Raw genomic sequence first — 25,364 nt, 5'->3', positions numbered from 1 at the left:
TCCTGTGTCGGAAACAGCTTGTATCCAGGGCAACACACAAAAAATACATAAGTTGGTGCAGGCTGTACCAAACCTGCAAACCTGAGCAATGGAGAAGTCTGATGAGTCATTCAGCCTTGTTCCTTCATCCAGAAACACTTGCTGGAGGGACAAAGGAAACCTTGAACCAACAACGTTTACAGCCAATAGTGTGGATCTGTATTGATCCTATAGAAACTGTAAAGACTGGTGACTGAACATCACCAAGATCAGACCAAAGTTGTGGAGCTCAGAGCATTTGAACTGAACTCAGAAAAGCATCTTCTCATAAGATATACCTACTTCTCTGATCTCTTTTATATATGACCAGCGCTGCTAAAAAGGCAGTTTACTGATTATAACTCAGCTTTTACTCCATGTGAAGTGTTTCTGTTATTTAGTGTCTTCCACCAGTGGGATTCTGTTTATTTTGGTGTCTGAATCCACACGAGGGCCTGACGGTTTCTTGCGAGCTGGCAGCCTCAAAGTCTTTTTCGCCGTCGCCAACACAGCTGCCGCGCTGACCTCTTTGTATCGATTTTCTAATTAAGCCTGAAACGGGTAATTTTGTTTTGTCATGTACAAATCGCTTCGCTGTGATTGTGTGTTACATAGCAACCGGTACTTGCGTGTGAGAGTGCGTACGTCAGTCCTGCTTTTGGATTGTGTGTGTGTGTGTGTGTTGTAGGCGCTTGGCATTCAGTGTGCGTGCTCTGTGTTCTTGTAGTGGGGCTGCAGGTTCGCTGCCACGGAGTTGTACAATTGTAGTTATTGCTAAAGATCCACTTGTTACCAAAATGAACTACTGCTGCACTTTGGCTCCGACACTAAGAGGAGTCATTTGGGAAAGTGAAGTGTCAGCTGTTGGAAGCTGCAATGGTCTTGCAATTTTGTGAATTGTTAAATCCCGCAATACTTAAAAATTGCAATACATATCGAATTGGCACCCAAGTATCGTGATAGTATCAAATCGGGAGATAGGTGTATCGTCTCAGCCCTACAACAGGAGAAATGCACCTTACTTTTAAACATTATGAAAGACTTGAATAACGACAGGTTTTTTTGATACGTGCAAATATCGCAACTCCGACCTTTTCAAGAAGGAATGAAAAAGAGGGAGGCTGTGTTTGCACGGTCGAACAAGTCTGCCACCGGTTACATTAATCGGAGAATGCACGGAGGAATATTAGTGGAATATTAATTTTCATTAGCCATGTAAACAGCTTAGTAGGAATATTGTCTTTTTCAGAATAAGGGCAAAAAACAGAATATTTAGTGCGTATAAATGTAGTCGTTGTTCAGGGATGAGTTATTTAAATGCAGGATAGGAGGACTTTCACATTGTCAAACCAAAGTATTAGTGTTTGCTTTGTGTGTGTGCCTATTTTGCTTAATACATGTGACTGTGCTGACGTGTGTGTGTGTGTGTGTGCGCTGGCTGGCATCCAGTTGGCAGTGTGTGCGGTCTGCAGGCTAGTATTAATCAGATTGTTGACAGTGTGGCCACGGAGCCTAAGCCAGGATGAGATTAGCTGACTGACTGATAGCTCCTTATCTCATCTCATGGATTGAGGGGTAGATCGAAATCTGCCGCCAGCATAAAGAGGAAGACTCGCGTTCCAATATCCCTCATTTGAATGGAGCCAGGGGTACTCTTACAATATGACTGACAAACATAATTACACTCCTTCCATCAGCTAGATGTGGTTGTAGGAGGTGCTGGCAGAGAGTAGGAACATTGTCTCATAATAACTGCAGGTTTTCCGCTCACTTAATCACTCATATAGATACAATCAGAAAAACGGTAATGCGTGTTGTCACCCTGGTCTGTGAGCAGATAGTAAATTAATGTAGGAAATTAAACTTTGATTATAATTCATGAAGTTCGTGCAGCACCAGCGTCCAAAAAAAGGAATATGTCTGCAGCAGAATGATGTAGTGGAAACGGATTCTCTCTCTCTAATTTGAAATGAATGAACTTCTCTACATCATCACAGGAAGCATTAACTGCTGACCTGCTGGTTTTATAGGAACATCACATGTAGTCCTTGTTGAGGGATTATAGTTAATCTATGAGCTTGGATAACTGATTGATCAACCTCAAATCTCACTTTACCCCAATTCTGCTATTTAGCATTTTAAAAATATTTAGCGTACTGAACAGGACTCCTCAGTTTGGCTTTGTTTCTCACTGTAGGTTGAAAATGTGGCCTTGAATGACCCAACCATTCAGCAACAAAATGATTAGAGCTGTTATTGACGACCAGGTCAACAGAGATCATGACATTGTGATTTTGTAGATGCACATTGGAAAACGTGGCAGCAATTACATTAATGATTATTCAGACAGTTTGAGGGACTTCAATAACCGAAAATGACCCCTGTAAATTGACATTTCCCAAGGCTTAATTTGTTCTAGACGTCATTATTTAACCAGTGTTTAGCATAGCAATACCACTGCAGTATTATTAAGTAGTTAATTAGTAATGTTCTTTATAGAGCAGTGTTCCCACCAGTGCTTTTTTATTTCATTAAATCAACTTTCTATACAACTTGTCAGTTTTGTCAACATAAATAAAATGACAGCAGTGAAAATGTTGTTTTTGAAAGGCTAAATGCCAACAAAATTATTAAGTTATTAATTATTAATGTTCTTTAGAGAGCAACCTGTTTTCCTTAAAACAAAATCCTCAAACACAATCATCAGTTTGTATAAAGTCAATCAGTGTATTAAATTGCTATTTTTTTTTTTTTTATTAAATTAACTTTCTATATAACTCGTCAGTTTCGTCAACATTAATAAAATTATGACGTCTTGAGGGATTTGCAAAGTGAATGCAGATACATAATATGATCTTTTTTTTGTAACAACTTAATTGATTTACTATAATAGTGTTAGAGTCAAAATATATGTTCTGTTATTGTGGTTAAATAAATGTAATTTATGGTGGCGTTAAATTGCTGCTATAGACTTCCCCATTAATACAGGTGTGCAAGCCTCCCTTTATGTGCATCAAGCGGGAGAGCAAAGGTTCAAGGTTTTTGAACAGTTGTTTCTGAAAGGCTAAATGCCAACAAATTATTAAGTTATTAATTAATAATATGTGCTTTACAGAGCAGTGGTTCCCATCCTATTTTCCCTGTTAATACAGTTGTGTGCCTCTCTTTGTGTGCAGTAAGCGGGAGAGCAAATACAGTAGGTTTTTGAAAGGCTAAACGCCAACAAATCATTATGTTATTAATTAATAATGTGCTTTATAGAGCAGTGGTTCCCATCCTGTTTTCCCTGTTAATACAGTTGTGTGCCTCCCTTTGTGTGCAGTAAGCGGAAGAGCAAATACAGTAGGTTTTTGAAAGGCTAAATGCCAACAAATATGGATTGAAGCAGAATATTTGATTCAATTTTTGCTACTAAAAAGTAAAAAAATATATCTTTTTTAAATAGTTTTATAGACAGTTATAAATGTAGAGCTTATACAGTAAGTGTGTTATTATAATTTTAGTTATACATGAGCGAATCTAATCCATTGTTATAGAGATTAAATTCACCATTGGATTATGTAAGGTAATTTCATAAAAAGTAAGATGAATCATGTTAAACACATTAGATATGGCCTTTAGATGAGCAACAAACCCAAAGTATTTTTAAAATGAATGTGTGCATTGTACCGACCTAAATGCTCCTACTTGTGTCCAACCTGTTTGACTTCAGATTAATTGGATGCTAGGCAAAAAAAAAAAGAGCATAAATGTCAAACTTGTTGACTGCGTCGGAGGATTATTGAGTTGACCTTCGATCTCTTGGGGACATCCTCTTACAGAACACTTTTAATTAAATCAGAGCAAGATGTTAATTCAAGGAGTGGGGCTGGGACTTGTGAAGAGTTCAGTCTGTGGGGGCTTGGGAAACAGAATGAGCTGGATTAACTGTTCGGTAAGACTTCCCTCAGGTAGAGAATCGTTCTCTCCACACAAATTGCTTTACAGGCAGCCGGGGAGGAAGAGAAGCACACTCGTCTGTATGTAGTACAACCTGCCTGCTCAAGTCCTGCTGCACCACTGCGCTGTAGAGAAATGACAATAATGTAATAATACTAATGATTACTGAGTGTGCCTCTTGGAGGGAAACGCATTTCAGGCAATTACTGCAACAGTTCTGATGCTGTGGAGAATCCTTGATATGAACCCATGAGGGTAAATATCAGAGATAGATGGTGCAATTATTGAAATTATCCTTGAAACAAGGACAAAATTACTTGGAATATTATGTTAGTATCATGAAACTTTCAGGTGGAAGCTTTTTTTTTAAACAAAATCAGCAATATATTTTCTTATTGACTCAGGGGCATGGCTATATTTTAGTACATACTAGTAGTAGACTATACTGCAAGCCAAAAAAGTTAACTTCCAGGTTTGTTTGCAGCTCACTGCACATGCACATTAGTGCTTTTCCGGCCCCATAGACTTTACATTGGGATGACGTTAAGCTTAGGCTCTGAGAACAGTTCTACAGACGTCTCTTTTATAATGGTGGTTTATGACGAAAATACTTTTTGGGCTGCTAGAGATTTAATAGTTACAGTACCGTGAGTGGCCACTAGGGCATATATAGATAAGATAAGATTTATATTGTCCCGAGGTCTTGGGCTCCAAGCCACTGCATCATTCAACATACCAAAATCACAATGTATATATACATACACGCATAGAACACAGATCATACATACACTCATGCATGAACGTGCTTAGATTCACATGTTGAGTGTGAGACAGTAGTTCTTTAAAATAATAAAAGTTTATAAAAGATAGTTGTTTCAAATACTATAACCGGGTATGATCATACCAGATAATAAATAATCAGGTCACCATATATTAGTGGGGTCTCATTTAGCTACTTGTTAGCCTTTTTGAAGACACGTAAAAGCTTCAACATCAGTGGGATATTTACTGACGGATTTTATAGAACAGAACGTTAAAATCCATTCAAACCCAATCAGAAAACCCGTTGACTTCCAGACGAGGGAACTAAATGCTAAAATGATAACTCATTTTTGTGTTTTAGGACTCATTCCTGCACCACTCTAATGCTTAGGGGTGGCTGGAGTCCATCCCAGAATGCACTCAGAGAGAACACACTGAGCAAAGACGCGTCCAAAAGACATCAATTTAACGTCTCTGTCGACCGTCCAAAAGACGTCCACTGAGGAGCCAGAATGAAAGTTTTTGCGACGTCTTTTTTAAACATCTTTTGTAACGCTCAACTATTGATGTCAACCTGAGTTGCACTTCCACAAAAAACGTCCAAAAGGGGTCCTAGTCAGACATCTAGATATTGAACCCAACTTGCACGTCCACCCAAAAGTGGGTCTGGACTGACGGACGTCATACAGACATGATCTGAACATCTTCCTGATGTCACATGTTTGCTGGTAAAGGCCAGGTTCTGCCTAGAAAGAGTTGTGTCTGTTATAAGGCTAACACATATAGACAGACTAACACATTTCCCAATGCAGACAGTATCGGAAGGCAGCAGAAAAACAAGTTTGCAGGCTGCCTTTCACAAGAGATTCGGGTCATAAAACACTCAAGATGAAGTGTAACCATAATTGTTACTATGGTAACGCCAAACTCCATCATTATTTATTAGGGATGAGCCCAAAGTCTTGAAATTACATTCTACTACTCTGCGGTAGACTAGAAGTCGTCACTTCTTCTGAGTGTGTTGTGTTGCAGCTCTGCAGCAGAAACCTGTAGCTGCTCCTGGTATTAAAAAAAGAAATGCTTTACATAATATCGCGAGTCAAACGATCAGATAAGATGTTTGTTTGTGTGATGCAACAGGTCGCCTGTAGTTGTCGAGTACATCTCCAGTCAGTACATCCAGGTTAATCCCTACATCCGACCACCTGCAGGTCTGGAGGAGCTCCTGTAATGTCAACACCCCCCGCACCACCCCCCTACAGCCTTTAACCCAATTCAATGACTTCCACTAATAACCACCTTCCACGCTGAGTTCCTCTTCTCTTTGTATCTCTCTATTGTCTTTGTCTTAATTAGTCTTTCTCTGTGTGTCTCCGTTTTCGTTTGTCTTTCTTTCATCCTCACCATCCACTCTCCTCCATCCTCTTGACTCAATTTCTCTCTCCGCTCACCACCTCACTCTCCACCCCGCCATCCCGTCGCCCAACCGATCACCTTCTCATATTCAATGCCCCGTCTCCCCCCCCATCCTCATCCAAAGACGCCCCCGGCTGCGTCCTAGTTACCCCCCCTACAGAGATAAAGAGCTAATTGGAAATCCCTCTACTAATTAACCTTCTCCCGGCTGAAAGGTATTTATATCCCCTGCTTTTTGATGGAGCGATAAAAAGGAAGGGAGGGGAGGAGGAAGGAAAAGGGGGCGAGAGATCTGAGAAATGAATGTGAGCAAGTGGGTAGAATATAATGGATGTTGGTAGGAGGTGGGTAAGTAAGTGAGGAAGGGGAGTGAGGTGTAGATGTGAAATTAAAAGGATGAGGTAGCATTTCATAACATCAGTGAATCATTGCTAATTTCTTCATTTTGTGACAGTACAATAATCACCATGAAGTCAGTTTTCTTCTCTACAAATTTACGTTTAGAGTCACCAGGTCAGGTTGTGAGGGCAAGCAAGAGTTTTTGGTGACTGCAGATGGTGGAAAGGCTGATCACGATCAACGGTTGCTATATCCCGACAGTAGTGTACATGTATGAGACAGGTAATCTGAAAAAATCATGTTCCTCCGGTGTCCTCCGTTGATCCTAACGGCATCTGCAAGATTTCACAGACTGGATGAAAAACAACCAATCAGAGTCGAGCTGGAGTCTGCCGTCCATGAGAACCGGCTGTCAATCACTCGCGAACTCTGATCAAACGGTCAAACTAGGCAGCGCTGATCAAATATGAATCAATATTATGTTACTGTAATGCCTATTTCTCTCCTCAAATGTTTTCAGAATCATCTTGTAGTTCATGGTTTAGCTGGAAAATTAGAAAGTTTGTGACCCGGTAGCCATGTTGAGATCAGTTGAGGAAATACCAAGCGCCGCCCACCAGCCGGAGCACAGCCAATAGGAACGCTCTCTCTCTCTGAAATGACCTGTGATTGGTCAAAGTCTCCCGTCACGGGGCTAGATGTTTTTAAAGCCTGAAAACAGAGCCATGAGGAGGAGCAGAAGTCTAATTATCTCTCAGAACACTTGAATTACAATATGCTGAAAGGTTATTATGGAATTTTTTGCCTACTGAAGCTTTAATCCTGATTAATCACAAATTAATTGCACATTTTTTATCTGTTCAAATGTACCTTAAAGGGAGATTTGTCAAGTATTTCATACTCTTATCAACATGGGAGTGGATAAATATGCTGCTTTATACAAATATATGTATATATTTATTATTGGAAAAACTGCCATGGCCGTTTTCAAAGGGGTCCCTTGACCTCTGACCTCCAGATATGTGAATGTAAATGGGTTCTATGGGTACCCACGAGTCTCCCCTTTACAGACATGCCCACTTTATGATAATCACATGCAGTTTGGGGCAAGTCATAGTCAAGTCAGCACACTGCCATGTTATGATTTGAGCATATTGTTTTATGCTAAATGCAGTACCTGTGAGGGTTTCTGGATCAATATCCCTCATTGTTTTGTGTTGTTAATTGATTTACAATAATAAATATATACATACATTTGCATAAAGCAGCACATTTACCCACTCCCATGTTGATAAGAGTATTAAATACTTGACAAATTTCCCTTTAAGGTACATTTTGAACAGATAAAAATGTGCGATTAATTTGTGATTAATCACGATTAACTATGGACAATCATGTGATTAATCATGATTAAATATTGTAGTTGATCGACAGTCGTAGTGAATATACATACGTATGCTGTGTAACAAATATATTGTATTAAAAGAGCGCTAAAGCTCAGGTGGCTTTACGCTCCACTGTGTCCCTGAGGAGGACAAAGGACAGTGTGGATGTGCGTGAGGGAGAAGATAATGAAATATAAGAGGAGCAAGAGTGACAGTCAGTGAGTCAGCCAGTCAGTCAATCAGTCAGTGAAACAGTGTCTAGCGGGTAGCAGAAGGTGCAGTAATATATGTGAGGATGGGGGGGAGTGAAAGATCTCAGGAGAGTAGGAGTCGAGAGAGGAGAAAGGGAATCGTTTCAGGTTTCCATCATTTGCCATGCCACCTTTCTCTTTTCACTCCCCCCCCTCTCTCTCTCGCAGAAGCTGATGGGGGTCTGAGGAGGGTAAGGTTACCTGGCTGTCGTCCCCTGCTGGCTCGCTTTCATTTCTGCTTACACTCGCACTCACACCGCAAACCAGCTCCATAATGGCTAGATAGACTTTGGAGGAACAGTTTTCACCGCTGCTCACAATTAAAGCTGCAGTAGGCAACACGTTTTTGGCATCATTGGGAAGAAATTCCATAATAACCTTTCAGCATGTTGTAATTCAAGTGTTCTGAGAGAAACTTCTGCACCTCCTCATGGCTCTGTTTTCAGGCTTTAAAACATCTAGCCAGTGACGGAAGACTTTGACCAATCACAGGTCATTTCATTGAGAGAGAGCGTTCCTATTGGCTGTGCTCTTGCTGGTGGGCGGTGCTTTGTATTTCCTCAGCAGATCTCAACATGGCTGCCGGGGTCACAAACTTTCTCATTTAACAGCTAAACAGTACACTACAAGATGTTTCTGAGAACATTTGAGGAGAGAAATAGGCATTACAGTAACAGAATATTGATTCATATTTGATCAGCGCTGCCTAGTTTGAGCGTTTGATCAGAGTTCGCGAGTGATTGACAGCTGCTCAGAGACGTCAAGGCTCCAGCTCGGAGCTCTGATTGGTTGTTTTCCTCCAGTCTGTGAAATCTTGCAGATGCCATTAGGAGCACCGGAGGACACAGAGGGACATGATTTTTTTCAGATTACCTGTCTCATGACTACTACTGTCAGGATATAGTGACCCTTTTATAAAACTAACTATTATAATCCAATTCTACCCCTTGCAGCTTTAATTTTTGTTTTGTTTTCTGTTCTCCTTAAGGCTGGCCCACACTAAAATATTTTACAAATCTTAACAGATTTTGAAAATGTGAGAGAGACCACAAATTTAACAGTTTGGCTCCTGTAGTGTGTGGAGAGCAACGCCTTGGCCAATACAGCACACCACACACTAACAGATTCATTCATGAACAACAAGAGTCCCGGCTAAAAAAAAACTGAAATCTCGTGAAATATGTCGCGATCAAAGAAACGTGACTTTAGTGTAAACAAACATGACGGACGACGGGCAGGAAGAATTAGCAATGTTAGTTTTTGCACTACTTTGTACTGAAAATTCACGGAGAATGGATGTCATGGTGACATGAATAAACACTTGTGTTGTTGCCACAAATGAACCAGTTGGTCCTCCATTTCTGAGGTCCATCTTGCTACTACTGTATGATTCGCCTTTTGCATTAGCTCATGCATTAGCTCATGCATTAGCTCATGCCATGACGGCGGTGGTTGTCCTTCCGCTTCAGTCAGCTTGGTTCTCAATTGGCTATCGTTCTTTCCCACGTGACTGCGTCCTCGGCTGTCCTCGGGTTCCCCACACAGGACAGGATATCCAATCAGGTTTAACATTTACGATTTGAAATCAGTGGGCCGGGATGGACTTCCGAGCCGATCAGGGGATGTAAAAAACACTCTTAACATACGTAACACCACAGGAATATCTGGAAAGATATCTTTAGAACCATCAAAGAATCGGGGCTTTGCTGACGATCGTCAGCCGGTGGGAATCGGGTCCAAAGTCAGTTTGATTCTTGTGCAGTGTGTACCCGACATCAGTCAACTACAGAGAGGCAGAAGTGGGTTTGTTAATGCACTGATATTCATCTATCACTTACCTTTTGATGCCATTTGGAGCTGCTAATTATCAAATTTTGCTAATGCATCTTAATGTTAAATAATAATTACAGTGTGGGCACTGGGCAGTGATTCATTAGCAGGACGCGTTAGATGAGTCAGTATTTTATTTAACATACTGTAAATGCATTCTGTCTGTTTGTTTGGCGGAGATGAAAAATGCACCCAATGTGTCAGGAACAGGCTGCAGCAACAAAGCAGCTCCAGGCTTTGCTTTAGGAACAGAGGCTACATCCATCTTTTATAAATGCCAGTAATGCTGCCGGCCAAACCGGTTGGCCAGAGCCTTTCAGTGGGTCAGGCTGATGGCAGGGATTGGCTGTGCCTCCTTCAGATGTAAAGTCCAAGTGTGGAGTGTGGAATACCGTTGCAATCTGAAATGTTGAGTCGAAGCTCCAGAGGCCAGTTTTTGAGGTCTGGAGGCAAAAGCAGCTGAGAGGCAAGAGCAGCACATATTGAGGTCTTGTCAACTATATTGGATTGCAAAGCGGAGCTGACAGATGGTCTGGTATGGCAGCAGGTAGTTTGAGCCAAGAAGTATGGTTATATATTTCCCAAAACACAAAAGTGTACTGAATAAAAAAAATACTTTTTAGTAGAAAACTTTGGCTAACTGATCGGGGGAAGCACCAAGGATGATACGGACTGAAAGAGCTGGATCAGATACTGGTGACAATGTGGCAGATCTATTCAATTCAGCTCTATGTTTATATACTACATACAATATATACTGGAATTTTAATGGGATCGGTACATCCCTACAAAACTAAATAAATAAATAAATGACTCGATAAGTAAATAAATGTCATTAAATGTAGCAAAAATAATATTACAAATAAATGTAGCCATTAATTAATGGATAAAAGGTGACATAAATTGATATTTCTGTTTTAATTTGCCTCTTTATTATTTATGTTTTTGTTTATTCCCTTATTTGTTTTACTCCTCTGTTTAATTTTCCCTTTTTATTTATTTATGTATTTTTTTTGTTAATCTTTTGCATTTATTTTGATTATTTATTGCATTTATTTATTTATTTCTGAATTTACTTTTTATTTATTATTTCTTTATCTAATTTTGCGTTCATTTTTTATTTATTATATATATATATTTTTTTTTTTATTTATGCATTTATTTATTTATTTCGGCACAATTTTCTCTTTGAATTTCACCCCTTATTAATTCCCCGAACTTATTTATTTCTGTATTCTTTACACATTTCTTTATACATTTGAAGAAATGTTTATTATTATTCATGCTGAATGACTTCTTCCCATCTCCGATAAACACAAGATTTAAAGTGATGCTTTTGTGTGATTCTTTGTGGAGAAACTCAGTTTTACAGATCTGTCGATTAACTAATCGATTAGTTGACAAAATCATATAAGTGTTAGTCAACTAAGAATGTCTTTAGTCGAGGACAGCCCATATTATATCATATCTTAACGTGACATTTTGCTTGTCTTTCAGTTAAAGACCCACGGCCCCACCTTCACTCGTCTCCATGCTCCCTGGCCGGTGCTGTGTCGAGAGGCCGAGTTCCTCAAGATCAAAGTCCCAACCAAGACGGTGAGATCTCAGTACCTGTTTTCATTTGATTAGCATTTGTGTTTCTGGGGTCCATGCACAGTCCTTGTTTGTTGGTGTATTCTTTCTGTCCCATCTGTCATGCAGTGAAACATACAGTAGACAACATAGTAACCGTGCAAACCGTGCCTTCAAACGTCCGCTCCGTAAGGCTGATAACGCCGCTGGACACGCCGCTCGCAAATCGCTCGAATAATAGCTCTCCTCCTGCGTATCATGACAACAACATCAGCAACGCCTGTAATTCGTTATCCATGTTGAATTAACCACAAACGGTAATTGTGGGGGAATTTGCTATTTCCACCTCTTAGAACTGAATCACATGGACACTCGGTGCCTCCCGTCACAACATGTCGGTCACTAACACATTTAGGGCTGACTGGTCCCGAGGCTAGGGACCGATAGTAGCTCTTCTGTCTCCTCTTGAGGAGGAAGAAGTAAACACCTCACTCATAACATACACACACACCCTGGAGGCATACAGAAGGAACAACACACAGTATATATTAGATAAGCGAGGCTCTTTGTCCGAGACGCCTCCAGATGCTACGGACTCACTGATTGACTGTACAGCCTGTGACCTGGAGCGTTTACAACGTGACCTCTTGGATTAGGTACGCCTATTTACTTGTTCAAGACTCAATGCACACATGTTTAGCTCTGCAGGGGAAGACCATATTAGGGACTTCCTTATTCTGTATGTCCAATACAGGTTAAATATCCCTAGAAAGTAGAAACCTTCAGAATTGGAGTGTGGCATTGCATTGTGACTACATTCATGTATTTCACTTGTATTGCTATATCTCAGTTCTCCTTGAATGTGGGTGTCTGCGTCGTCGTTTTCAAAGGTCTCCGTTTCCGCCTGTCCAGACTAAAACACAACCCTGGAGTTTTCAAAATAAAACGCCGTCAGCAGTGTTTTCAAATGTCTCCGTTTTTAGGGTGGACGCTAGGAATAAACGTAGCATTTTAAAACAAAAACGTATTAGTGTGGATGTAGCCTTTGATAGGAGAAAATGTTTCAGCAATCTAAAACATCACTGGCAAATGTAAGGTTTCAACAATCATACAGAAACACTGATGTTCATACTAAATAATATATTAATTTCTACAGGACCACTCAATGTTAGAAAAGTATATTTTCCTCAGACACTTTGGCCACGAGTGTCCGTTGTCCAATGTGTGTAAACTAATTCTCTGTTGTGTGTTTCTTCAGAGTTATGAGCTGAAAGAGGAAAGTGGTTTTGGGTCCAGTATGAGCACAATGTGGAGGAAAATGAACCAGCCTTTCCAGCCCAAACTACCGCATCAGGACCAAGAACGCACCAAGTTTCTCACACACTGCTTCTCCAGGGACAAACTCCACCTGTGAGACACAAAGACACACACACACAGCCGAGTACTCGTATCTTTGTGAGGACTAGGGATGTCACGATACCAGAAATCTAGTAGTCGATACCAATACCAGTGAATTTCCACGATTCTCGATACCCAATTTCGATAACGCGGTAAAAAAAAAAAGGAAAATTATGAGACTTTATTCCTCTGGTATAGCTCAATGACTGTAAGAAAACAGCAGAGACTGTACAAGCACTCTCTCTATATATATATCCTCAGATTGCAAGCAGTAGTTTAAATTCACTGACATGGAGACAGACCATTAGACCATTAAATATTATTTAAAATGCTAATGTTATATTTTGATGACAATAAAAGGCTGTTTATGATATGTGCCTGTTTGCATTTGATGTAAAGATGTTCACACAGAAAGTGCACACATACATATAGTTTTTTTATTCATTGCCTGTGTTTCTTTCAGGTACAACATCACATCTAAAGAGTCATTCTTCGACAACGCCATGAGGGGCCGAATAGTAAGTGTTCATTCATTTAAATGTGATTCTCTTTATTGTTTTTTTTTTTTTCCAGGATTAGCTTGTAACCTTGTAAGTCTGACATTCTTCCATGTGTTTTATTGTAGGTATACGAGATCCTGAGACGGACGGTGTGCGTACGGACCTGTCAAACCATAGGTGAGGACACCAAACAGTACCAGACAGTATGTGTTTGTGTGCCTTTTCCAGCCCTCTTCACATTCATACGTACAGTCCACTTTGACTTGGTCAGTGATTAGACGGGTGACATTAGATGAACTCTATTCTAATATGCTTGCTGCAGGCTTAAGCATCTGACAAACGTCAATGATTTTTCCGTTATGGTGCACAAACCAATTGATGACTCTATCCACCTCTGTTGGCAAGCAGCAGGAAGTGCAGCAACACAATCTGAAATCCTCCTCTGCCTGCCCCCTCCCATTGGAGGTCACCTCGTTTGACTTATGAGCCTTTGTAGTGGATGTGATGTGATGCCGATCACTGGTTTACTTTAGCACTATCCTCCCTCAGGTCAAAAGCAGTTTAAAGGGGACATATCATGCTCATTTTCAGGTTCATACTTGTATTTTGGGTTTTTACTAGAACATGATTACATGATTTAATGTGCAAAAAACGCTTTATTTTTCTCATTCTGTCTGTCTGAATATACCTGTATTCACCCTGTGTCTGAAACGCTCCGTTTTAGCGCCTGTCTCTTTAAGACTCCCTCTCGAAAAAGCCCAACTCTCTGATTGTTTTTCCGGTCTTCTGTATCGTCTTTACAGCGTCACTGCAGACGGGGACTCACTGTGAGTGTGTCAACTACACCGAGTTTAACAGCACTTCTAACGGCAACTGTATAGTTGTGACATCACAACCTTACGCAAGGCTCGTTTAAAGGCACAGTTTCTGAATACGAACTGTGTGCATTTTTCTGTGGATTGAGCGTTTTGATACTTTCACAGTATTTATATAGCACCTAGACCTGCTTTATAATATAAAAAAAGACATCTCACTTTCTACAATATGTAAATATGAGGTTGGAGTATCTTGAAACTTGATTGGATTGGGAGTTTTTGCACCAAAAACATTGCTTAAAGTGGAAAAATATAAATGCCAGTACTCCCCTTATTCACATATCAGCCAATCATTATTATATTATGATTTTCTGCAGTGAATAAAAGTACTAGGAGAAATTGGATTTGGGGGACTCCAAGAAAATGTGAAGTTTTTTTTTGCCCAAAAAGCTTAAAGAGAAAATTTACAGTATTTCTTTTAACTATAGTATTATTATATCATAATAATCCGTCCATCTGGAGCATTCTCGTGAACGTGATATCTCAGGAATGCCTTGAGCGAATTTCTTCAAATTTGGTACAAACATCCACTTGGACTCAAGGATGAACTGATTAGATTTTGGTGGTCAAAGGTCACTGTGACCTCACAATCCACGATTTTGGCCATTCCTCAAGTATTCATTCAATACAATTCTCAATTATGACAATTTCTGCAGACTCCAGATCAGCTGATTGGTTGTTAACCTCCGGTCTGTGAGATCTTGCTGATGCCGTTAGGAGCACCGGAGGACACAGAGGCTCATGCACTACTGTCAGGATATAGTGCCCGTTTTATAAAAACAACTTTTTAAAATCATATTTGTTCCAATCTCGCCTACTTCTGCTTTAAGGGTAAGATTAAAAAGTAAAACCAGATTCAGGGGAACACTTGTGTAACATGTTTGGCTGTGACACTGCAGGGTAGAGCCAGCTGTCGGCTGCAGCTTCAAGGTTGCGCTGAAAACTCTCAAATATGACGTGACTTTGATAGACCACAGGTGAACTGGGAGGTGATATTGATTATTGCCTGCGGGGAGGTGAAGCAAAGTGGAGTGCCGCCAAACAAGGATTGCGATGATTGGATAATTGAGATCTTATTTAACCCTAATTCGTTTTGTTATTGGCTTTGTAGCAACACCGCGTTCCCACCAGGCTGTTCCTAGAAAGTGGCTTTGAACTGCAGACGTCTACTGGGATGATTGGCAATTAACCTCAGTGGCATTGGTTTTGTGAGCAAAATTATACAAACAACAGCTACAAAAGACTCCAATTACAGTGGGTGAGAAACACAAGAAATGATTGTGCCAGTAAGATTTCACCCTGCTTGAGAAATAGGTCCACCAGTGTCGACTGTAGAGACGAATACATCTCCTAGGGGAAATCTAAATGTACTGCAAGACACTCTCTGTATTCATGTTGGGTCTTGCCTTATGTAGATTTCTTAAGACATGCAGCTGCTTTTGCATGTATGAGATCCCATCAGCCCCATATAGAAATGAGCTGACACCCGTTTCATTTCCAGTGTCCACCATATGTCTGCTTGGCTTCCCCATCACAGCAGAAGGTCTCAGCCAGAGGGTACCGATGGAGCTGCAGGGGAAGAAGTGGGGAGAGAAATGAGAGTTGCATCTCTTTAACCTCTTTTTCCTCTTTCCTCTTCATTATTGGTGTATAAATTTTGTCTCTCACACACACACGGAGAGCCCACTCGACTCTCTTTCCATCTCCTCTACAAGTGGGTCATACATCTTGGGTCAGGCAGAGATTGAAGCAGGGGCCTCTGGGAGTTGTGGTTGTATCTAGCTGGTCGAGGGAGCATTCATGCATTTGTCTGTGTGTGTGTGTGTGTGTGTGTTGGTCGTGAGTTTCATTAATAGCACAGCTAATCACTGCAAAGTCCCCCAGTCCCCCCTTTGAGGCGCCGATAATTAATTGATTAATTACTTTGATGAAAGAGCCAGTTGCGTGCGCCTGCCAGGTCATCTGATGTGTCAGCGTCGGTCCTAACATTCACAGGTCAGGCCACCGCCGCTTCCCACATGAAATTTTCCAAAGACTAAAAGCGGTACCTACGTAACCTAATCCCAGTCTGTCTGACACTGAAAAAGCAGAGTTATAACGGTGCATGGCTGCAGGGCGTGGCCTGATGTCTGCAGCACACACTGCTACGGCAGAAACAGATAGGGTGGCTGAGTTTCAGCCAGTGTGACTACAGGAAAAATACCTTTGGAATTGGTAGATAGTTGTGGAAATGTGGAGCATAATGTTAATGACATTGGTAAGATGTGTGTTCAAAACATAGACTGTATGTAAGAAGTGGACGTAGTCACTGTGAGATCACCCATTTTTGTGTGGACTGCAGTTTTGAAGCCTCGAGTTCGGCATTTTTGGCCCTCGCCATCTTGGCTTCTGTCCATTGCCATCTTGGCTTCTGTCCATTGCCATCTTGGTTTTTGGTCGTCACCATCTTGGCTTTTAGCCATCGCCATATTGGCTTTTGGCCATCGCCATATTGGCTTTTGGCCATCGCCATATTGGCTTTTGGCCATTGCCATATTGGCTTTTGGCCATTGCCATATTGGCTTTTGGCCATCGCCATATTGGCTTTTAGCCATCGCCATATTGGCTTTTGGCCATTGCCATATTGGCTTTTAGCCATCGCCATATTGGCTTTTGGCCATTGCCATATTGGCTTTTGGCCATCGCCATATTGGCTTTTGGTCATCGCCATATTGGCTTTTGGCCATTGCCATCTTGGCTTTTAGCCATTGCCATATTGACTTTTAGCCATCGCCATCTTGGCTTTTAGCCATCGCCATCTTGGCTTTTGGCCATTGTCATCTTGGCTTCTGGCAGTCGCCATCTCGGCTTTTAGCCGTCGCCATCTTGACTTCTGGAAGTTGCCATATTGGCTTTTAGCTGTCGCCATCATGGCTTCTGGCAGTCGCCGTCTTGGCTTTTTGCCATCGCCATCTTGGCTTTTTTCGAAAAAAAATGTGGTTTTGGTAGAAATTACTACTTTATTAAGGTGAGGGGACTTTTGTTTACAAAGTTTACTGAGGTAATAAAGTGAGAAGTAGGCTCACTTTCTCATAGACTTCTATACAATCAGACTTCTTTCTGCAACCGGAGGAGTCGCCCCCTGCTGGCTGTTAGAAAGAATGCAAGTTTAAGGCACTTCAGCATTGGCTTCACTTCTCAGTCCCCGGAAGTTGCCAACTGGTTCAAAACCATGCTACTGACCAAAACTTGGAATCTAAACTAGTGAGAAGATGAATTTCATCCTTCAGAAATCAATGAATTATCAAACCAACAGAGGCGTGTGCAGCACTACATGTAAAATAAATAACAGAAGGTGCTCTTTTACGACGGCTAACACTTCATTTCACGCCACATCTTGGAGCACATTTGGTGTAAAAGTCGCTCACTTAATGCCAGTGACTCAACTCTTACTTCACCAGCTGCTTAGATTTCTGGTTTTAAAACTTCAGCCCAAACTACTACTGAAGACAAATAAAGGTTGTTTTCCATAGTGACTTCTCTCCAGTGCAGTACAGTATGTGATTTACATAAAAGGTACATTAAGGATTCAATGGTGATTCGGATGACGAGGCAGGAGGAGGAAAAGCACCTCAGAGTGACGTTCAAATACTCCCTCAGGGTTGTCTTATGACTCTCTCTTTCTCTCTCTTTCACAGGCATCAGCACATTGATAGCTAAAGGAGTGTACGACGCTTCCTTCCCTCTTCACGATGTAAGTGTGAGCTTTGGAATTCCCAGTAGACGCTGTCTGGTTTCAATTTATTTCACTACAGTATTCAGTTTGCAGAGAATGGAAACTTACTTGAAATAGGAATCGAAGTCAAAGCTTTGTTGTGTCTGGCATATTATATTTTTGTAACACAGTTGCACCCTCTCTTCTCTTCTCTTCTCTCTCCTCAGGGTGACTATAAGGTCATCGGAGACCTCGAGGAGAGAAGCGACAGACAGGTAGACGACGACTCCTCTCTCATCTCTCTGGAGAGTAGAGTAGATGAAGCTCTTTTCATCTACTCTACTCTTCCCTCTGCTTCTCTTCCTCCTCCTCTTCATTTGTCTGTCTAATGAAAAACCACAAAAAGACTACCATTGCTCTAGTTCTTCAGAAAGTGACCTTGCTAATGTGATACAGCGCTGGAGCCAAAAGACAAAATCTCTAATCTAAAAGTTGACTGTACATGACCTCTAACTTTTTGAAACTATAGTTTCATCTATGTCATCTTCATTTCCTGTTTCTTTTCTGGGAGTGTTCCTCGTTCCCATCTGTGTAACACTGCCACAGATTGGAGTTTAAGTTTAATAAACATGTCTCAGAGGCAGAGCCGCGCCGAAGGCAGAAAACAAAATCCATTGACTGACTTGCATTTCAAAGGACGGAGCAAAACAAAAGCTGTTGTCGGAGCAAAAAAAATATAAATGAAAACCATAAAAAGCAACTTCTCCTTTCCGTTCAATCATAATCATGACTGTTAAAGCAGATCATTTATTGTTGGCTTCATAATATCTATCCATGATGTTACTCAGTTCTTTGACTTCATCCGCTGAGGTTAAACTCAACCAATCAGATTATTTCTGCCTCCGGATCAGCTCTGCCTCTGAGGATTTAAAACTAGTAAACATACAAGATGACAACACACACACCCACACTGACTCTTTTCTGATCTGTTGCCAGCTTCTGCATGACGAGTGGGCCAGATACTCAGCATTTTACAAGTACCAGCCCATTGATCTGGTCAGGTAACGTGACCACTCACAGCACCACGATGGAACTAACTAACTAAATGCTTTTGTTTCAGCTAATTTGCAACTCAAGGTTAACGGTCATAAACTTCTTGCAGCTGATAAGCGAAAGACACACTACAACTAGACAGATGTTGCAGTGCATTATGGTTATTGTAGTTCACGAACAGACTTTATTCTCTGATCCCAGCTTCAGCAGTCTGAGTTAGCCATATCAAGTGGTTATCTTCAAAGTTATAGACTCTTATAGAGGGATTCCTTCTTGCCCTCTTTGGCAATTACGACCGCTAACTTTGAGTTAGGGGTGCTGAGAGAAAGTCAGTCTGTACTATAATGATGTCATACTAAATGCTGCACGACTTTCATGTTTTTTGCTTTGATTTGAATGGCCAGGATCATTTATTTTCAATAGTTATTAACAACATTTTACACTAATTTTCAGGTCTTTATGATTTAATACTATGCGATTTTACATCATTATTATTACTATAGATAACACCCAAAAAGCTCTAGACGAAACTTTCTATAGTTGAAGAATTATTTTATTATTTACACATACCACAGCCTTCATCTGAATATTTGATTCTCATGTCAGTGTTTGCCCTGTGAAATCATATTCTGTATGTCAGATTCAGAGAACTGAACATCGTTTTATCAGTGCGTAACATCGGCGCATTAGTAAACAACCAGTTGACTGCTAGATGACTCACTCTCATTTCGTGCGTCGGCTCGTTTGGATGCTCTCCACGTAGTTTTTTACGAAGCACAAAAATGTGCTGCAATGGTGCAGAAACCCTGATCTTAGAAAAGCAAACTTGAACATCAACATATGTTGAAGCATCCACAGTAACACAGTAAACAACACAGAGCTGATGCATGAGAACTGAGGAGAGGAGGAGGTGGTGAAGCAGTGTATGGATGACACACAACCAGGTTACCCTAGATTATAATAATAATGCAGGACAGTGAGAATACAGCCATTTCATACAAGAGACGAGCGAGGATCTACCGATGTGCATTCACCTGTGGAGGTTCATATGACACAGTATAAAAAATATTTTAATGATATATATACATTTTTTTTTTTTATTTCCATATATTTCTATGAGAGATTCTTTTGTTTTAGTCTGTGCTCTTCTCATTGACTTAAAGTTGGCAAAATGTGATGTCACAGACTTCTGTGCACCACTCAGGATGTATAAAATGTGCTCACAGATGTGGGGTTGTTTCCTTATGTTGCCAGGTCAAATCTTGCATATTACGTAATGTAATGGATATTTAATGTTAGTTAGAAACCACGTTTTCAGGGTTAAGAGTTAAGTCCATGTTCGTACACACACCTGAAAGAAAGTGCTTTGTGAAAAGCTCAGCGTAAACAAACCTGAATAAATCATTGGCATGCTTCTTGCTCTATTTTAGGATCAAACACAGCATGAGGACTCTCACACCTGTGTTGCATGCTGCTTAAGTCTACACAGTCTGTTCTGACACTTTCACCTCCTAATCCATGACCTCTGACCCCGCAGGAAGTACTTCGGGGAGAAGATCGGACTCTACTTCGCGTGGCTCGGTGTCTACACTCAGCTGCTGATACCGGCCTCCATCGTGGGAATCATTGTGTTTTGCTACGGGGTGGCAACGGTGGATACCAACATACCCAGGTACTACAAAGTGCACCGCAGCTTCATCTGTGGGAGAAAACTATTGCAAAGTCCCACGTTTCAGTTGAATTAAGGTGAAAACAATTGACAACAATGGACATGGACAAATGTGACATTTCCCCTGACTTTAACGAAGATGTCAAAGGGATAGTTTGGGTGTTTTGAAGTGGGGTTGTATGAGGTACTTACCCATAGTCAGTGTATTACCTACAGTAGATGAAGGTCGGCACGCCACACGTTTGGAGAAGAAACACATCATCGCCACTCACAGATAAAGGGTCCTTCTTAGTTTATTCTGGGCAAAAAGACAAACGCGTTTCAGCTATAAGCCACTAGCGTCAAATAGAATATTTTCACCGCTTTACCTTGATGTTAGGCAGCTACAGAGTGCTACAGGATCGAGTCCTAAAACCAGGAGATGAGCTAGCATTTTAGCACTTCCAGTTCCCTCATCTGGAACTGTAATTTTACCTCCCAGAACACCGCTCGATCGGTTAGTTTGTTTGTTATTGTGTTACTTTGGTTAGTTCAGATTCACAGGAAACCCCCTGTGTTCTGCGAGCTAAAATATCTGTATTTTTCAATGGAGTCTGGTCGCTTTTGCAAGAGCATAGATGGATACAACAGCTTCAGTTCCCCGTTGGAAAGGGCTGTCTGACGGCGAGGTAAAGCAGAGAAAATATTCAAAATATAGCGTGCACTTAAATTGATATCGATTGGTAACTCCTGTCCCACCAAACTGGGGGCGTGCTCATCGCCATCTACTGTAGGTAATACACTGACTATGGATAAGAACCTCATACAACTTCAAAACACCCGATCTATCCCTTTAAGTGATACAGTGATGTCAGATAAAATACTAACATTAAAAAGACACAATAAACTAGGATTTCTTCCTACCACAATTTAAATGCATTCACACATGCCCTCACACACATACTGTATGCACAGCAGACAGGGATTGCCCAGATACCTGCTGTATCTGGCTTTAGACAGGCTTGTGTGGGAGGAACACAGAAGGTACTGTACGGCTGGCAGTGTGTGTGTGTGTGTGTGTGTGTGTGTGTCATGAAGCAAAAGGTTGATAATTCAGCCTACACTGACTACTGTATGAAAAGGGTCAAAGCAGAGAGGTTTGAATTGTGGTTATGTGTTAAAAGTTCCATTCATCTCTAACAGTTAAATGTTGCAGACGCAATTGATCTCGTTGTTTTACTGCATCCATAAACATACATTACATTGAATGCATCATCTTCAGTTGTAAAAGGTCATTGTATTAATATTGTTAGATCTAGTTGCTCTGTGACTGAACTCTTGATTCCTCCTCTCAGTCTGGAGATGTGTGACGAGCGTCTCAACTTCACCATGTGTCCTCTGTGTGACGGAGCCTGTGACTTCTGGCAGCTCAGCACGGCCTGCGGCACCGCTAGAGCCTCGCACCTCTTCGACAACCCCGCCACCGTCTTCTTCGCCATCTTCATGTCTCTGTGGGGTGAGGTCGTGTGTGTGTGTGTGTGTGTGTGTGTGTGTGAACAGGTGGGCTGAATGTGAAGTTGCTCTTTGATTTTGTCTCATTTTATGACCTCCTTCACCTCAAGAGCAAACAGGCTAAAACAACACACATTCAGGTTGAAGACGTGCAGAGAATACTTGAAGAAAAGGAATCTTCTGATTCATAATCAGCAGCTTATTTTACGTTTTGTCCCATTTTTCTCTTTTCTTAATACCTAAAGCATGTGCCAAATTTGTGCAGACAAAAGAAATCCTCCTGAAAAACAGTTTAAACTAGGGCTGTCAAAGCTAACGATAATAATGTGTTAACGCAACATGCAATTTCTAGGTTGTAACAGGCTCAGTTTTAAAGCTAGAGTGAAGATACTGACATCATATGAAACTAAAAAACCTAAATAATCCATCGGTACCAACCATGTCATGCTAGCTTGTCACGAAGGAGGTTAAATAACGTTCCAAACTAACATTACATTTTGGCAAGGAAAAACTGGCATGGCCATTTTCAAAGGGGTCCCTTGACCTCTGACCTCCAGATATGTGAATGTAAATGGGTTCTCTGGGTACCCACGAGTCTCCCCTTTACAGACATGCCCACTTTATGATAATCACATGCAGTTTGGGGCAAGTCATAGTCAAGTCAGCACACTGACACACTGACAGCTGTTGTTGCCTTTTGGGCTGCAGTTTGCCATGTTATGATGTGAGCATATTGTTTTATGCTAAATGCAGTACCTGTGAGGGTTTCTGGACAATATCTGTCATTGTTTTGTGTTGTTGATTGATTTCCAATAATAAATATATACATACATTTGTATAAAGCAGCATCTTTGCCCAAACCCATGTTGATAAGAGTATTAAATACTTGACAAATCTCCCTTTAAGGTGCATTTGATTAATTTGCAACTACAACAGCTCTTATAGCAGGAAATGGGAAAACAGATTTTATATTTGTGCAGACTAAAAGAAATCCTCCTTAAACCTTTACAAAATATCTTTCAGTGAGAATTGGTAAAAACAATGAGTTGTGCGTAAAAGTACATTTTTCCAGAGCTTTCAGCTGTGAGATGCGTTCGGATGCTCCAGTAAAAAGCTACTCAATTAGACATTTTGTCAAAACTATGAGCTTTGTAGATTACAGAAAGCCATTGATTCTAGTAACTTCACGGCTTTGTGAGACTTTGAGTAAGTAATGTTTTTAAAATTGGGCTGTGGAAATGTGAAATTTCTTCATCGGGATGTATCGCAACCACTAGAGGATATAACTCAACACCACCTGTTCATGTGCTGAAATTCTTCATTTTAATCAGCAGTCTGATCACTGCCAAATCCTAAATCCTAAAAAAAAGGCATCTGGTTGTCAGCGGATCTGAAGATGATGCTTATTATAAAGACCTTCATAAAAATGATGAGATGTTTTTTGTGTGTGTGTTTGTGTAGCGGTGTTGTTCCTGGAGCACTGGAAGCGCCGTCAGATCAGTTTGAGCTTCAGTTGGGATCTGACAGGCATCGAGGACGACGAGGTACGTGCACTAAACACACACACACACCCTAAAAGAAAGAAAAACTGACATTGCAATATTTTTTTTCTGCACTTTGTATTGTGATATGAATAATTAAAGGAAATGGAAAATGTGTACATTTTAAAGTTAAATGCATCAATCTGGTGGGAAATGAAGTGGACAGATGGAGAACCTTTTGCTCTAGTAAACAATGTTGTGGTCGGGACAGGTCAGGCGGGATGCCGACATTTGGACGCGAGGGATCGCCTGGGCTGCCACTAGACACAAAGCTCCTGATTGGGCAAACTCTTTCCCTCATGGGCTGCTGCTCACAGGTTTCAAACCGCAGCCAACACGGCGGCTCGTTTGGAAACTTTCTTCTCTTATATCACGAAAACAGTTCACTGGAATATGTGTCTGAACACATTTTGGTCCAGAAATAAGCCATGCAGTTGCTGAATCTGTCTTCATTTTAGATCATCAACGGTTAGTTTAAAAGTTTTTTCGGGGGTTTCCAGAGGCGGCGAGTCGTCCCGGACGCCCCTGATTTTCATAAAGTAGCTGAGACCTCAACTTTATGTAAATGAGGAGCAGGCAACGCACCAGTCCGTCTCTGGAAACGCAACGCTACGCTAACAGAAGGCATTGCGCGGCTGCTTACAATGAATGGGAGGCGTGGAAAGGACGGATCCTTCATATATAATATATATATATATATAATTAATAATATTCGATTATTCCTACTGTACAGTATCAAAGCATGGAAACTACAGTATGTTTAAGATAGCCTGGTAATGTGCAAGGCAACTAAAACACTTGCTTAAGGAGGGGAATGATGGTCGTCATGGCTTGGAAGAGAAAGCCTTTTCCCCTGTCCACATGAAGGACAAACTACCTCCTGCATTGGCGCTGGCATTAATCAAATCATCTGCAGCAGAATTGTCCAATATGAATGTCATTCCTAGAGAGACTGAAATAAAAAAACACATCACATCCGTACACATACATTACTCACACACCAATACGTACTAACTATACACGTATTTGACTCTTCCTCCTGTTTTTTTCTCCTCAGGAACATCCCAGGCCAAAATACGAGACCATCCTGCTTCAGAAGAGACAGAGGAAGCAGAAAAACAAGAAGAAGAAGAAAAAGAACGAGGTAGGAAACATTAAACACCTCGGGACCACATTTCCCATAAAGCCTGAGTCTTTGCGTATAATAATAAAATATGAACAACGTATGACTTCCACTCTCGTAGCTGGACCTGACCGTCAACAATACCAATGGAAAGGTATTATACCGTGAAACTCATTCATTTCATTTCATCTACGGCAAATTATGACGTTCATTTGAGTAACAGCAGGTTTTAAAATACACACTATATATATATTCCCATCATGCCTTGTGATTACAGTAAGTATGCTGTACTGCGTTCTGTTGGGAAAACAAACAGTGTAATGAGTTGATCATGAAACTCTTCCACCTGGCTCAGTCCTCACATTTGGAATCAGACGGTTCTTGATGATCCAGATGGATCCTGATATTTGGCTCTCCAGAGCGTTCAGCAGACATCAGTGTGATAATCTACTGATCCAGAACGATCTAGATTCCCGTCTGTAAATTGGGTCAATCACATCGAGTCCTG

The 25,364-nt window shown here is 40.9% G+C and overlaps 1 protein-coding gene across 2 annotated transcripts in view; it reads left to right on the top strand.

Moving 5' to 3' along the window:
* ano2b (anoctamin 2b) overlaps positions 1 to 25,364 on the top strand; it is an 84,762-nt gene that overhangs the window by 16,505 nt on the left and 42,893 nt on the right. The window contains exons 5-16 of one of the 2 annotated variants that reach the window (XM_037760878.1): positions 11,438 to 11,536; positions 12,771 to 12,922; positions 13,374 to 13,428; positions 13,536 to 13,587; positions 17,963 to 18,018; positions 18,207 to 18,254; positions 18,976 to 19,040; positions 20,570 to 20,704; positions 22,036 to 22,196; positions 23,654 to 23,736; positions 24,791 to 24,877; positions 24,978 to 25,010. In XM_037760878.1, coding sequence (XP_037616806.1) covers positions 11,438 to 11,536; positions 12,771 to 12,922; positions 13,374 to 13,428; positions 13,536 to 13,587; positions 17,963 to 18,018; positions 18,207 to 18,254; positions 18,976 to 19,040; positions 20,570 to 20,704; positions 22,036 to 22,196; positions 23,654 to 23,736; positions 24,791 to 24,877; positions 24,978 to 25,010 — 1,026 coding nt within the window. The remainder of the gene's footprint in view (positions 1 to 11,437; positions 11,537 to 12,770; positions 12,923 to 13,373; positions 13,429 to 13,535; positions 13,588 to 17,962; positions 18,019 to 18,206; positions 18,255 to 18,975; positions 19,041 to 20,569; positions 20,705 to 22,035; positions 22,197 to 23,653; positions 23,737 to 24,790; positions 24,878 to 24,977; positions 25,011 to 25,364) is intronic. The other variant, XM_037760879.1, reaches the window with a different exon arrangement.

This window comes from Sebastes umbrosus, chromosome 23 (genome assembly GCF_015220745.1).
Source record: "Sebastes umbrosus isolate fSebUmb1 chromosome 23, fSebUmb1.pri, whole genome shotgun sequence".
In the NCBI taxonomy this organism is placed as follows: domain Eukaryota; kingdom Metazoa; phylum Chordata; class Actinopteri; order Perciformes; family Sebastidae; genus Sebastes; species Sebastes umbrosus.
The sequence above is the reverse complement of the archived record's forward strand: the minus strand, read 5'-3'. Positions and strand labels throughout refer to the sequence as shown.